The sequence below is a fragment of the Coregonus lavaretus genome (genome assembly GCF_964263955.1).
Source record: "Coregonus lavaretus genome assembly, chromosome: 13".
NCBI lineage: Eukaryota > Metazoa > Chordata > Actinopteri > Salmoniformes > Salmonidae > Coregonus > Coregonus lavaretus.
Window position 1 is genome coordinate 31,536,787 of NC_140000.1, and position 14,392 is coordinate 31,551,178.

A 14,392-nucleotide genomic window follows, 5' to 3' on the forward strand; every position below is an offset into this window, starting at 1 on the left:
TACGGACAACGAACACAATTGCATTTTATCAATGGCAATTTGAATGCATAGATGTACCGTGATGAGATCCTGAGGCCCATTGTCGTGCCATTCATCCTCATGTTTCAGCATGATAATGCACAGCCCCATGTCACAAGGATCTGTAAACAATTCCTGGAAGCTGAAAATGTCCCAGTTCTTCCATGGCCTGCATACTCACCAGACATGTGAGAATGTTTGGAATGCTCTGGATCGACGTGTACGACAGCGTGTTCCAGTTCCTGCCAATATCCAGCAACTTCGCACAGCCATTGAAGAGGAGTGGGACAACATTCCACAGGCCACAATCAACAGCCTGATCAACTCTATTCCAAGGAGATGTGTCGCACTGCATGAGGCAAATGGTGGCCACACCAGATACTGGCTGGTTTTCTGATCCACGCCTCTAATTTTTTTTAAGGTATCTGTGACCAACAGATGCAAATCTGTATTCCCAGTCATGTGAAATCCATATATTATAACCTAATTAATTTTTTCAATTTCTATCATGATTTCCTATTATGAATTGTAACTCAGTAAAATCTTTGAAATTGTTCCATGTTGCATTTATATTTTTGTTCAATGTATATCAAACAAAAAATACAATGGCTTTTTCAGGCTGTGTTCAATGTCCCCTGGGCAGTTTACAATGGAAGTGCATTAGACCTGCCATAGTGGAACTTCCAAAGCTGCAAGATGGTGGTTCCGAGTCCGACCATCTTTGAAGAAAGGTCATGCACCAGACCAGCAGTGACTGTTTATACACACATACTATGTTTTCACTTGTCACGTTACAGCTATTTAAATATATCTAATCAACCGGCAAACTGATGCAATGAGACTGGGGTTGGAATGAGAAGCCCCATGCGATGCTAAATAACCCATTTCCCCTACTGCCATATGGGGATGTTCTGTTACATAACCATATGTTCATTAGAGTGCAAGCAGACTGATTAATCATTCCATCTGCTATAATCTCTCTCTGCAACCAGGCCTGGTAGCAAAGAAAAGGTTGAATCAATATGAGGAAAGAGGTGGAGTCATACTGCATTGGTAACCAAGTGGGAATTTACCACATACGAATGGGGAAAATTCATCTGAATGACCTTCCAACTGGTAATTACTCGTGGTGAACTCGTCTATCATCCTGAGCTCTCATTTCTTCCACATGCTGACCTCTGACATCAGCTACTAAGGAAATTACCTTGATAACAGCATTTTCAGCAGTTAAATGCAACAAAACTTTATTTATAAAAGGCAATCTATTAATATGGTTTTTGAAGATAATTTGTTTACAGGCATGATAGCTGAACTTTTAGTTTATGGTTTACTCAGCTTGTTGGCCATTAGCCAATTGGCGTTTCTCAAAGAGTTCATAGCATGTGAATGCATCCAACTGTTATTTATGACATCACAACTGGTCAATTCCCACTTCCCACTTGGTTACGAGTGCAGCGTTAGCTGAGTTCAGGGCTGTCTCAATTTGTCTTTCTTTGATTCCATGCATCCTATCTCCTCACCTCCTTCTCAACTGTATTGGAGGTCCCTCCCCTCTGACCTTCTTCTCCAATGCATTTTGAGGAGGCGAGGCGATAGGATGTGAGGAATCAAGGAAAGATGGATTGAGATTGTGCCAGAGAGCACTAGTAGTGCTTAACATACCAGCAGGATAAAATATGGATACTTTACTTAGAATGGCTATTAATCACACAGATGAGACAATTTCATTTTTACAATCGAAAGATAATTATAATTCTGCAGGAACAGAGCAGATTATCCCTCAGAGATGTCTACCCCAGCTCTTCCCGAAAAACTGATGAGAGAGACGTTTCGTTCCTAAAAGTAGGTAATGATCAGCCTCTGAGTGGTTTGATCAAGCGGGGGTGTTTTTGGAGACAGATAGTGAATTTGTGACGATGATGTTACATGTTAAGGCCGGAAATGAAAAGAGAGACAGGACAACTAGTCTGACCTTGGGTTTGAAAGGCATTTGAAAGGAATTAGCATTGCATGAGATTAAAATGCCCTATTAATCTACTTAGAGAACAAGCATATCTAATGACACTGGGATCCATGCACGTAAAAGGTTTATTCATAATGGTTGTTTTTCCTAATGCAATAAATCGTGGGTTGTTCAGAGAAATATGGCTTGAATGAATCTGGGGAGGACATTTTATTCCAATACTAAAGATTATGTTCAATCCCACACAAGTCTGAAAAGAACAACAGTGATTTAATGCTGATTTAATCTTAAAATTGCTTGCTTTATTGGTTTTGAATCTTTGTTTCTGTCATGACTCTAATATTGGTTAACATTCAGACACAAATGAAAAGGGATCCAGAGATGTATTACAGAAATTAAGGAATGTGCAAAAAAAACATCTTTATTGACAAAGAAAAATGTATAATCATGTATCCCCATCATGCTGACTTTGATAACAATTGGAAGAAGTATGTGCAAAGAAAGCAAAAGGACATGTTAGCTGTATTATGTTCTTAATTCTCTGGGGCCCCACCTAAAATAACCATGAAAACACCACACTGTTTCAAAGGCATCGTTCATTTAAACATTCAATATAAAAACTACTTTTGCCAGAGTCCCCATATTATATACAGGATACCCCAGTGATGGTACAAGGAAAACACAAATGTGTAAAAGGGACTGTCAATTGTTATTCTAATCCAACAGGTCTGTTTAACTGCAAATGCCTTATGCATGTCAGTTCTTACAGCGCCATCTCTGCATACATGTTTCCATGGCAACTAGACCCTTCTGCTTGACATTCCAGTCTCATAAACCGGTTTGCTAGTCACACACACATGCACACGCACGCCCACTTCCATCACAAAAAGCTCCACTTGATTCGACATTGATTGACCATACCAAAAATCATATTGATACGAAACAGGTTATTGGTCCAGTCAATGCAAAAGGCTTTGACTCATTAAATCTATCGTCCGATTCTGTTATTAACTGTCCACAAATTACAGATGAGGGGAGATCAGACCTTTGCATCTTTTTATTTGCTTTGATCACGAACAAGGATGTGAGTTGGCCATCCAAGTCTGATTACCAGGCTGTCTCAGATAACACAGAGACAGAGTTTGTGTGTGTTATGCTACATTGAACATGTAAAAAAACAAAAACACACATTCAACATAATAACAAAGACAAAAGTCGTTAAAGAAGAGTCACATCGATTTTGGTGTATTAAAAAGCAGGGATAAGAACAAGCAGGAAAATGTTTTGATTATTCAAGATGTCAAAGATGTTGAGCCTGGCAGATCAGTAACCATAGGATTACCATAGGAATCCACAGCCAACTCTTTAGTAAGGCTCAATTAAATTCCCAAATCCCTTTGACAGTGTCCACACCCTCAGTTTGAAACTTATTTTTAAGCCTTCAATTCAAATGTGCAACTCCAGTGTATTGAAGGCTGTACAGTACAAGTCTAATGTTTGGACACACCTACTCATTCAAGGGTTTTTCTTTACTTTTACTATTTTCTACATTGTAGAATAATAGTGAAGACATAAAAACTATGAAATAACACATATGGAATCATGTAGTAACCAAAAAAGTGTTGAACACATCAACATATATTTTATATTTGAGATTCTTCAAATAGCCAACCTTTGCCTTGATGACAGTTTTGCACACTCTTGGCATTAAGGGCTTGTAAGTAAGCATTTCACTGTAAGGTCTACACCTGTTGTATTCGGCGCATGTGACAAATAACATTTGATTTGATTTTCTCTCAACCAGCTTCACCTGGAATGCTTTTCCAACAGTCTTGAAGGAGTTCCCACATATGCTTAGCACTTGTTGGCTGCTTTTCCTTCACTCTGCCATCCGACTCATCCCAAACCATCTCAATTGGGTTGAGGTCGGGGGATTGTGGAAGCCAGGTCATCTGATGCAGCACTCCATCACTCTCCTTCTTGGTCAAATAGCCCTTACACAGCCTGGAGGTGTGTTGGGTCATAGTCCTGTTGAAAAACAAATGATAGTCCCACTAAGCCCAAACCAGATGGGATGGCGTATCGCTGCAGAATGCTGTGGTAGCCATGCTAGATAAGTGTGCCTTGAACAGTGTCACCAGCAAAGCACCCCCACACCATAACACCTCATCCTCCATGCTTTACGGTGGGAACTACACATGCAGAGATCATCCGTTCACCCACACCGCGTCTCACAAAGACACAACGGTTGGAACCAAAAATCTCCAATTTGGACTCCAGACCAAAGGACAAATGTCCACCGGTCTAATGTCCATTGCTCGTGTTTCCTGGCCCAAGCAGGTCTCTTCTTCTTATTGGTGTCCTTTAGTAGTGGTTTCTTTGCAGCAATTCAACCATGAAGGCCTGATTCACAGTTCCCTCTGAACAGTTGTTGATGGACTGCCGTTTCTCTTTGCTTATTTGAGCCGTTCTTGCCATAATATGGACTTGGTCTTTTACCAAATAGGGCTATCTTCTGTATACCCACTCCACCCCACCCCACCTTGTCACAACACAACTGATTGGCTCAAACACATGAAGAAGGAAAGAAATTCCACTAATTAACTTTTAAGAAGGCACACCTGTTAATTGAAATGCATTCCAGGTGACCATCTCATGAAGCTAGTTGAGAGAATGCCAAGAGTGTGCAAAGCTGTCATCAAGGCAAAGGGTGGCTATTTGAAGAATCTCAAATATAAAATATATTTTGATTTGTTAAACACTTATTTGGTTACCACATGATTCCATTTGTGTTATTTCATAGTTGATGTCTTCACTATTATTCTACAATGTAAAAAAATAGTAAAAATATATAAAAACCCTTGAATGAGTAAGTGTGTCCAAACATGACTGGTAGTGTACTTCAAGAATATCAAGCAACATCAAAGAGAGAATGTGTTTTCGAACAATGACGACGAGAAACGTAATTAAAAAGCATAATAACCAAGCCAACAAAGGGATGTATGTAACTGGGAGACTTACATTTAATTACACGCCTTTGTCCTTTATGTTATAAATAAGACAAAGTCAGAGAAATAGGTCTCTTTTGAGAGTCCACTTGTACTATAGGTACCAGTATATTTACACGTATTCCTGGGAAATACAAATGGACTGTTTGTTTTCTATAACTCAGATCTAACTACTGAACCCAGAGTCATACCTAGCCAGAGTGACATTTGATACCAAGTCTCTGACTCTGATACAGGGCAATGCCAAAGGGCATTGCACAGAGTATTTATTGAACACTTCAGATTCAATAAAGTATCGTCACACAAACTGTAATTAAATCAGGATAGTGTTCATTCGGCGCCAAACAGAAGAAAACGGACTGAAACAGGGAGGGAGTTGCTCATTTACGTTTTCCGTTGCATGCCCTAATGAACACATCCCAGGTATGAATTGCCTTCCGACAGCTGAATACAACAGTCATTGAGCAAACATCACACTGGCCAAGCCATGCCTCGAATGATGGCTGGTGGACAGAGATTTTAAAAAATGACCATTGTGTGGAGTAGAGATGATCTTCGTGTGGTGATGACTAGAGAATAGCGTGTGACGTTTGTCTCAGTGTTTCTCTTTTTGCCCTCCAGCTCACGGGATGAGTGCTCGAAAAAAATGTTACGAGAGCTTGACAGCAATCTTCTGGTCCTTCTTCATAATCCTCTGAATCTCCTTCTCCATCTTCTTCTTCTGCTGCTCCATGGAACGCTTTTCTCTCTCGGCCATCTTCTGTTGTCTGAAATGACAAAAAAGGTGTGAGTTTAAAAGGATTGCAACAAACCTCATTACTAAGCTTTTTGAGAGAGCAAAGGTGATGGTTCACAGAGGTAGAGAGAAAAAAAATACATAAAAAGTACTGCCAACCAAGTTTCCCTTAAACCAGAATTTTTCTGTGTGCAAATAATGCCTTTCTTTCATGTTGATGCTGTGCTGAACATTCTTAATATACTGCCACCTGCTGGATAATAACTAAACTTGCAGATCTCTTGACTATTTGACAGCAATATGACACTGAACATGACAGGGGTTTCACATTGAACTAGGGCTGGTCGACCTTGAGTCATCTGGTCGAAATGTTTAAACGTGTATTTTTCCCTATATAGACACATCCTATGTGTTTTAATCAAATAAACTATATGCACTGAACTTGTCTGATGCTTTAAGCCCACCGTTTGATGAAATAATTAAAGACACACATTGATTTGATTGTGCAGGGCCGGGCTCAGACTTGCTGCGCTGTTAAAAAAAATGACAGCGAGTGACTGTGTGACTAGCAACCATTGTCTCTCTCTCCTCCCTGCTGCAGTGACCACCACAGAACATCAACAGTGTTTATCACGCTGTCCGTGATGCTTAAACTGAAACATAACTACAGCCATTTCTGACTGAAAAGTTCTGTTACCAAAATCCTTCTTTTGTTTAGGAAAAACATTCCCTATTCCCTCAACCATTGCTCTCTTTACGTGACAAATGTATGCATTGCATGCACATCACCAATAGGCCCTGACCTATAGCATATCATAATCACAACAATAAATTGGATATAACAAACTTTAAACACGTGACAGCAAAATGGATGCAGAGGACGTGACAAATAAACTCGAAACGGGGGAATGTTTTAATGGTTGCTCAGGAGGTAAAGGGGAAGTCAGATGTGTGGAATACATTTGACTAGTTGTGGAAAAAATGGAGATCAACAAAAACAGGTGCGGTTAGATTACAATATACTTTTCCTGACCATTTGGAACAATGAAAACAACACTAAATAAATGATAAGCGTACCAGAGTCTGTTGTAACGTTATTTTTTTTTCTCCAGCCTTTATTACAGCAAAGACTAAAAACAGTCGCATTCATTCGTGAATGCAATTTCCAAAATGGAACGGTTTAATGGTCTGGGGCTGTTTTTAATGGTTCGGGCTAGGCCCCTTAGTTCGAGTGAAGGGAAATCTTAACGCTACAGCATTCAGTGACATTCTAGATGATTCTGTGCTTCCAACTTTGTGGCAACAGTTTGGGGAAGGCCCTTTCCTGTTTCAGCACGACAATGCCCCCGTGCACAAAGCGAGGTCCATACAGAAATGGTTTGTCGAGATCGGTGCGGAAGAACTTGACTGGTCTGCACAGAGCCCTGACCTCAACCCCATTGAACACCTTTGAGATTAATTGGAACGCCAACTGCGAGCCAGGCCTAATCGCCCAACATCAGTGCCCGACCACACTAATGCTTGTGGCTGAATGGAAGCAAGTCCCCTCAGTAATGTTCCAACATCTAGGGGAAAGCCTTCCAAGAAGAGTGGAGGCTGTTATAGCAGCAAAGGGGGGACCAACTCCATATTAATGCCCATGAGTTTGGAATGAGATGTTTGACGAGCAGGTGTCCACATACCTTTGGTCAAGAAGTGTACAGTGTGGGAAAAAAGTATTTGAACCCCTGCTGATTTTGTACGTTTGCCCACTGACAAAGACATGATCAGTCTATAATTTTAATGGTAGGTTTATTTGAACAGTGAGAGACAGAATAACAACCAAAAAATTCAAGAAAAACGCATGTCAAAAATGTTATAAATTGATTTTTCATTTTAATGAGGGAAATAAGTATTTGACCCCTCTGCAAAACATGACTTTGTACTTGGTGGCAAAACCCTTGTTGGCAATCACAGAGGTCAGATGTTTCTTGTAGTTGGCCACCAGGTTTGCACACATTTCAGGAGGGATTTTGTTCCACTCTTTGCAGATCTTCTCCAAGTCATTAAGGTTTCGAGGCTGACGTTTGGCAACTCGAACCTTCAGCTCCCTCCACAGATTTTCTATGGGATTAAGGTCGGAAGACTGGCTAGGCCACTCCAGGACCTTAATGTGCTTCTTCTTGAGCCACTCCTTTGTTGCCTTGGCCATGTGTTTTGGGTCATTGTCATGCTGGAATACCCATCCACGACCCATTTTCAATGCCCTGGCTGAGGGAAGGAGGTTCTCACCCAAGATTTGACGGTACATGGCCCCTTCCATCGTCCCTTTGATGCGGTGAAGTTGTCCTGTCCCCTTAGCAGAAAAACACCCCCAAAGTATAATGTTTCCACCTCCATGTTTGACAGTGGGGATGGTGTTCTTGGGGTCATAGGCAGCATTCCTCCTCCTCCAAACACGGCGAGTTGAGTTGATGCCAAAGAGCTCAATTTTGGTCTCATCTGACCACAACACTTTCACCCAGTTCTCCTCTGAATCATTCAGATGTTCATTGGCAAACTTCAAACGGCCCTGTATATGGTGATTTCTTGAGCAGGGGGACCTTGCGGACGCTGTAGGATTTCAGTCCTTCACGGCGTAGTGTGTTACCAATTGTTTTCTTGGTGACTATGGTCCCAGCTGCCTTGAGATCATTGACAAGATCCTCCCGTGTAGTTCTGGGCTGTTTCCTCACCGTTCTCATGATCATTGCAACTCCACGAGGTGAGATCTTGCATGGAGCCCCAGGCCAAGGGAGATTGACAGTTATTTTGTGTTTCTTCGATTTGCGAATAATCGCACCAACTGTTGTCACCTTCTCACCAAGCTGCTTGGCGATGGTCTTGTAGCCCATTCCAGCCTTGTGTAGGTCTACAATCTTGTCCCTGACATCCTTGGAGAGCTCTTTGGTCTTGGCCATGGTGGAGAGTTTGGAATCTGATTGATTGCTTCTGTAGACAGGTGTCTTTATACAGGTAACAAGCTGAGATTAGGAGCACTCCCTTTAAGAGTGTGCTCCTAATCTCAGCTCGTTACCTGTATAAAAGACACCAGGGAGCCAGAAATCTTTCTGATTGAGAGGGGGTCAAAAACTTATTTCCCTCATTAAAATGCAAATCAATTTATAACATTTGACATGTGTTTTTCTGGATTTGTGTTGTTGTTATTCTGTCTCTCACTGTTCAAATAAACCTACCATTAAACTTATAGACTGATCATTTCTTTGTCAGTGGGCAAACGTACAAAATCAGCAGGGAATCAAATACTTTTTTCCCCTCACTGTATATGTGTGGCCTCATTGAAATCGAGTAGGCTGCCTATGCATGTGCGGAGAATCACTGGCAGTTATCTTTCCTAGGAAATGTACTACCTGAATATGATTAGGCTATAGTTTACTACATTGCCTAGAAATAAATATTGATAACCCATATTTGTCTCAGTCTGAAAATCATCCCACTCCTAAAAGGTAAACTATGAAAATAGCTCAAGAGAAAGTGCATGTCTCTCCAACTCTGCTCTCTTCAAACTAAGTCTAGCATATTGTCTGATATAGCCCAGTAATAACGATAGCTTAATATAATGGGCCACGTGAGAATCTCAGATAATGTAACCTAGGCTATTTCTTAGGTTATTTTTGCGTATTTTGATATTGCCTATAGGGCACAAAATTGCTGGGACCATGGCTGGCAAGTGAGCTGCGTCACATATGCCTAAAATAAAATTGCGTTCGGAACTAGTTATGCGGTAGCGGGTGGTAGCAGGATGAAGAAATCAGTTCTGCGCAGACTACATCGAAGCCAGTTCCATTGATTGTTTTTTTCTCCATTCTTCCCCTCCAACCAAGGACTGATTTAGACCTGGGACACCATGTAGGTGCAATTTATTATCAGGTAAAACATAAAACCAGCAGGCTCTGGACCGTGTAGGGTAAGATTTGAATACCCCAGCTCTAGACAATATAATAATAATAATAATAATAATAATAATAATAATAATAATAATAATAATAATAATAATAATAAAAAGTGCTATCACCTGAGCACTAAATCGGCCTCCCAGGCAGCATCTGACGACTCATCCTCCCAGGCGTTGGCGTCCTCATGCCAGGTATCCATGTCTCCAAGCTCAGACTGTGGGACAGAGAAGAGGACAGGAATGCAGTCAGGACACGGTCACTGACACAGTATAGGATGGCAGTGGGACCTAACCTCCATTAGCAACTATTCTTCACATCGTTATAAACCTTTATTCAACCTGAATACAGAGAACTGTGGCCCTGGAGGACTTGTGCACTCCTGGTAATATAACAATGTCACAGCACTGGTCCAACTTAAACAGACTACTTTTGAGATGGTGAACAAAGAAACCCAGACTTCATCCTAGTGCTGTGGTGAGCTGGTCTGTAATCCTTGAAACAAGAAATTTGACCGGCGCTGGCTAGCTTCTCAGCTTTTGGTGGCTGAGGTTTGAAATCTGGACACAGTGGAAGGAGCAGTACCACCCCTCTCAAAGCCTCTGCGAAAGTCCCTCCCCAGCACGTCCCCTTTCAAAAGTCCAGCTATGTTTACAATCCAGGCTGTACAACATTTGATACAACAATTTCAGAGGTTAGCAGTGTGCATTAGAACATCCAAGTTAAAATCCCCACCCTAACTTCAAATAACACCTCTGCAAAATCAGTAGGTCAAAATAATTAGTGAAGCTAATCCACCGTACAAGGAGATCACCTCCCCCCATTTAAAATTCAGCAGAGGCCAACAGATGATACCATTTATATTAACAGTCTGTCACAAGAGACATTATAATTTAATCTATTTTTAGATTTAATTTTATGGCGGCAAAATGTGAAAAAATAGTTAAAGGGGGTGTAAACTTTCTATAGGCACTGTACTTTAGACGGCGCTACACTGTAACTCACAGATGGTTGGATGAAGGAGGTGTCTTGAGTGGCTGCCAGTCTGCTGGAGAAGCCTGCACTGCCGTCGGGTACCAAGTAGTTGAGTGGCTCCCTCTTCTTCAGCACAATCTGGGGTGGGGACAGAGAGAGAGGAGACAAGTTAAAACTACTAAAGACTCAACCATATGATATAGCGTGACTACAAGCAGCAGTGTGGCCAGCGATATTGTCGACAGAGTGTGAGGCAAGAGGCTGCACTCGTCATCACCAATACAGATACTGTTAAGCATCAGCGCATGTGCACGGGAGTTTGCTTCGCTCTCTCATGCCATGTGATAGCTGCGTGACAACAAATGTTGAACAGTGCAGCCTCGCCCTTTAGACAATTTTTGTTTGTGTTAGGAGTTACCCTGATCCTCCCTTGTGGTAAACATATATTGCTGAGTCTACCTTCAATTAGTGTTGAGAAATGCACTTAAAGCTGGAATCCGTACTTAGTGAAAATGCCTCGTCCATTTGGGATATTACAACAAAGAAGTTACATCAAACAACAAACACATTTTTCCGCTCGGACATCATTGCATGCGCATACAACACCAGAATATGTACTGCGATTTTTTAAATCATGCTGCCTGACACTCCTCTCCTGAGTTTCATCAACTCAACAAAACAAACACAACAACAAAGACGTTGGGGCGAACAGTGGCACTTTATACAGATTTCAGCTTATGAAGACCCAGCCTACTTTCTGTGTTTTTCTGATGGTGGGAGCCATGTCTTTGAAGTAGTCTGGTTCCTCTTCCTCGCCAGGCTGAGGTGGCATGTTGCCGTTACCGCCCTCGATCTTGATACTTGTGGGACCGTCTTCATCCCACGAGCTCCATTCTTCAATCTCTGGCTGCACAGGGTTTGGTCAAAGTGACAAGGTGTAAATTAAGTTTCTTGTAAAAAGAATGAGACAAAAATAATATGATGAAAACAAAGAGAAAGGATTTAAGTGTGCCACAATGTAAACATTGACTGTTGGTTGCACAATAAATGCTTGATGATGTCATTAATGACAATAGGGGGAAAGCAGGTTTGTTATGGATGTAAAGCGAATCGGCTAAGCACTTGCCTCATGTTATCAATAATGGGCTGTATCTTATAAACTTGTATATCACTGACCTGTTTGGGCAATGATGAAAAATCAACCGTCGTTGGAAGAGATATCTGATCGCCGCTTAGCTTACGCAACCTCCCAGATCTATGTCAAAACAGGAAATGTGCTTACCATCAAACTGTCGGCCACCACAAAAACATAAATTTTAGAGCAAAGGCATTCCATGGGAAGCAATTTTCACATGCAAATAGCATTTGATTTCTATGCTAATGTATTTGGTTGTGCTCAATGAATGACGTTCCATGAGGTTAACATTCCTTTCAACATGAAGTAAAATGACTGGAAATCTTACAGACTGTGGCTTTCAGATTTTACCAAATCTATGCAGACATAGTCTGACACGGCAAAGGGTTCTAGATCAGTTTTGCTTCTTTCAATTCACCATAATGGGTGTTCCTTACCTGCATATCAACCTTTTGAAGAATGAAAGGAAGGTTGCAAGCCATGTGCAAATCTTAAAAAGGCGAAACTGAGAGATGGCCATGGTGAAGTTGAGCTAAAATGAGGACATACCATTGTTAGCAAATCCATTGGATTTATAATGAGAATTTTCTAGCAAAACTGTCATCAACATCCTAATAACGAGTAAGCTTGCTAGCTGTTATAGCTTTTGTCATTAGCATAGCTAGAAAGCTAGCTAGCTATTTCTTCCTGGTTACTTCTTCTTCAGTGGGGTTTATCGTCGGTTGGCATCCAACGTTATGGTGCATTACCGCCACCTACTGTACTGGAGTGTGGGCCAGAGACAGGGAGAAACTAAATCCTACCTATAATAATATAATATAATATAATATAATATAATATGCCATTTAGCAGACGCTTTTATCCAAAGCGACTTACAGTCATGCGTGCATACATTTTTGTGTATGGGTGGTCCCGGGGATCGAACCCACTACCTTGGCGTTACAAGCGCCGTGCTCTACCAGCTGAGCTACAGAGGACCACAACCTGCCAGCCCCGTTGCTCTTAAAAAAGATAACAAAATATTTCAGACTATATCTAATGAAGTTCTACTCAATATACTCTTTAAACTAATTTCCTGTAACCCCTTCTCCCTCATACTAGATCTCATCCTCTCTCTTTCCCTCTGATACTGCCCACACTGTAGCAATACATGCTCCATGGTCTCTGTATCCTGATCTTCCTGGTTACTTCTTCCTCCTGGCAAGTTAAAGAGTACCACAGTGCGAGTCATAATACGCATAAAACCTAGCGGTCAAACAGGGAAATGGTTCCAATTGTTTTTCCCATAGGGGATTTTAGAAACACTTAAAATAAGGGCTGTGTTTCATAGGCTTACCCTGTCGTGAAATTTTGGTTACCGTGTAAATCTCTCTAGGACAAGGTGACTTATCAATATATCCGCCTAGATTTACCCCTCAAAAATGAAACGCTAATTAGGCTATCATAAAGAACTACAAATGCCATGATGATCTGGACGAGACTGCCGAATCGAGACAAAGGTAAGCATCTCTGGATTGACTATGTAATGTTATCTAAATGTAGTAATAAATAAATTGGCTACATTTCTTTAAATGGGCAATTATGTGAACTGTCTTGTGCAAGTTTAAAATTGACAATGTCTGTTAGCAAAAGTGTCAGCTAGAAATGACGTGCAGGAGCTTGCAGGGATTTGTAGTTTTGCATGACGTCTACTTTGATGCTATTTAGCATTTTCGAATCTGAGAGTAAATAGTCGAACGTATTGATAAGTCACCTTGTCCGAGAGAGATATCAATGGTTATCAAAACGTCACGCCAGGGTAAGCCTACACGAAACACCGCCCTTATTTTAAGTGTTTCTAAAATCCCCTATGGGAAAAATGAATGGTTGAAAAACGATTGGAACCATTTCCCTGTTTGACTGCTAGGTTTTATGGGTATTATGACACCACCACTGTGGGCTCTATTGCTGCATAATCTAATGACCCATCCAAAACAACTGAGAACTCATTAAAATATCATGAGGTCAGTAATTTTCAGGTCGGAAAGTCTAGAAAGAGGTCCGAGTTGGAGGATCGTTCAAATCGATTTTTCCCATCAAAGATCGTTTTTTTCCTGAGTTCCGAATTGTTTTGAACGCACTTAAGTCGGAGGTTTCAGAATTCCCAGTTGTTTTGAACGCGGCATTCTAATCAAGTCTAGGTAGCTAGTTTATTTTAACTGAAACGGATATAGACAGGTAGCCACAGTTTTATCTTCATAGATAAAATAGACACTCACCGCACAGATCAATATGTTTGCTTAGCTGACAGCTGGCGAATCAGATGTGGCCGTCCCCAGAATTCATTTATTTGGCTAGCTAACGCTAGCTTAGCAAATGAGCATACCGGTATGCAACGTATTTTTCCTTGTAAATTTCACTCTAGAAACAACACACTTGCAATAATGATACCAGTCATATCACAATCGTATGTGTCTAACAGCTGCTACCTAGTATCTGTTTTCATTATTTATTCCATAAACATTTGTCGCTTCTTCATAGCCTCATGGCTGCCATCTTGAAACTGGGTAGACGATGTGGAACCAAAACCGGGGCAAGAGGCACACTCAGCATCTCTGGGTTTTGGTAGGCATTGGTCTTCTGCCC

At 41.1% G+C, this 14,392-nt stretch overlaps 1 protein-coding gene across 2 annotated transcripts; it reads right to left on the bottom strand.

Moving 5' to 3' along the window:
- Nucleotides 1-2,381: 2,381 nt before the first annotated feature.
- Nucleotides 2,382-14,341, bottom strand: LOC311140525 (receptor-binding cancer antigen expressed on SiSo cells-like). 2 transcript variants are annotated; one of them, XR_014614145.1, is made up of 7 exons: nt 12,205-12,476; nt 11,809-11,887; nt 11,387-11,539; nt 10,663-10,770; nt 9,780-9,874; nt 4,798-5,756; nt 2,382-3,519 (listed from the first exon to the last, which is right to left on the bottom strand). XR_014614145.1 is itself a non-coding variant. In XM_084175610.1 (7 exons), the coding sequence occupies exons 2-7, from the start codon at nt 12,285-12,287 to the stop codon at nt 5,639-5,641; spliced, it is 636 nt and encodes a 211-aa protein (XP_084031736.1). In that variant the 5' UTR covers nt 12,288-12,299; nt 14,026-14,341; the 3' UTR covers nt 4,981-5,638. The 2 variants fall into 2 exon arrangements, 1 of the variants encoding a protein (XP_084031736.1); XM_084175610.1 differs by lacking the exon at nt 2,382-3,519 and adding an exon at nt 14,026-14,341 and having other exon boundaries at nt 4,981-5,756; nt 12,205-12,299.
- Between the last annotated feature and the right edge of the window lie 51 nt (nt 14,342-14,392).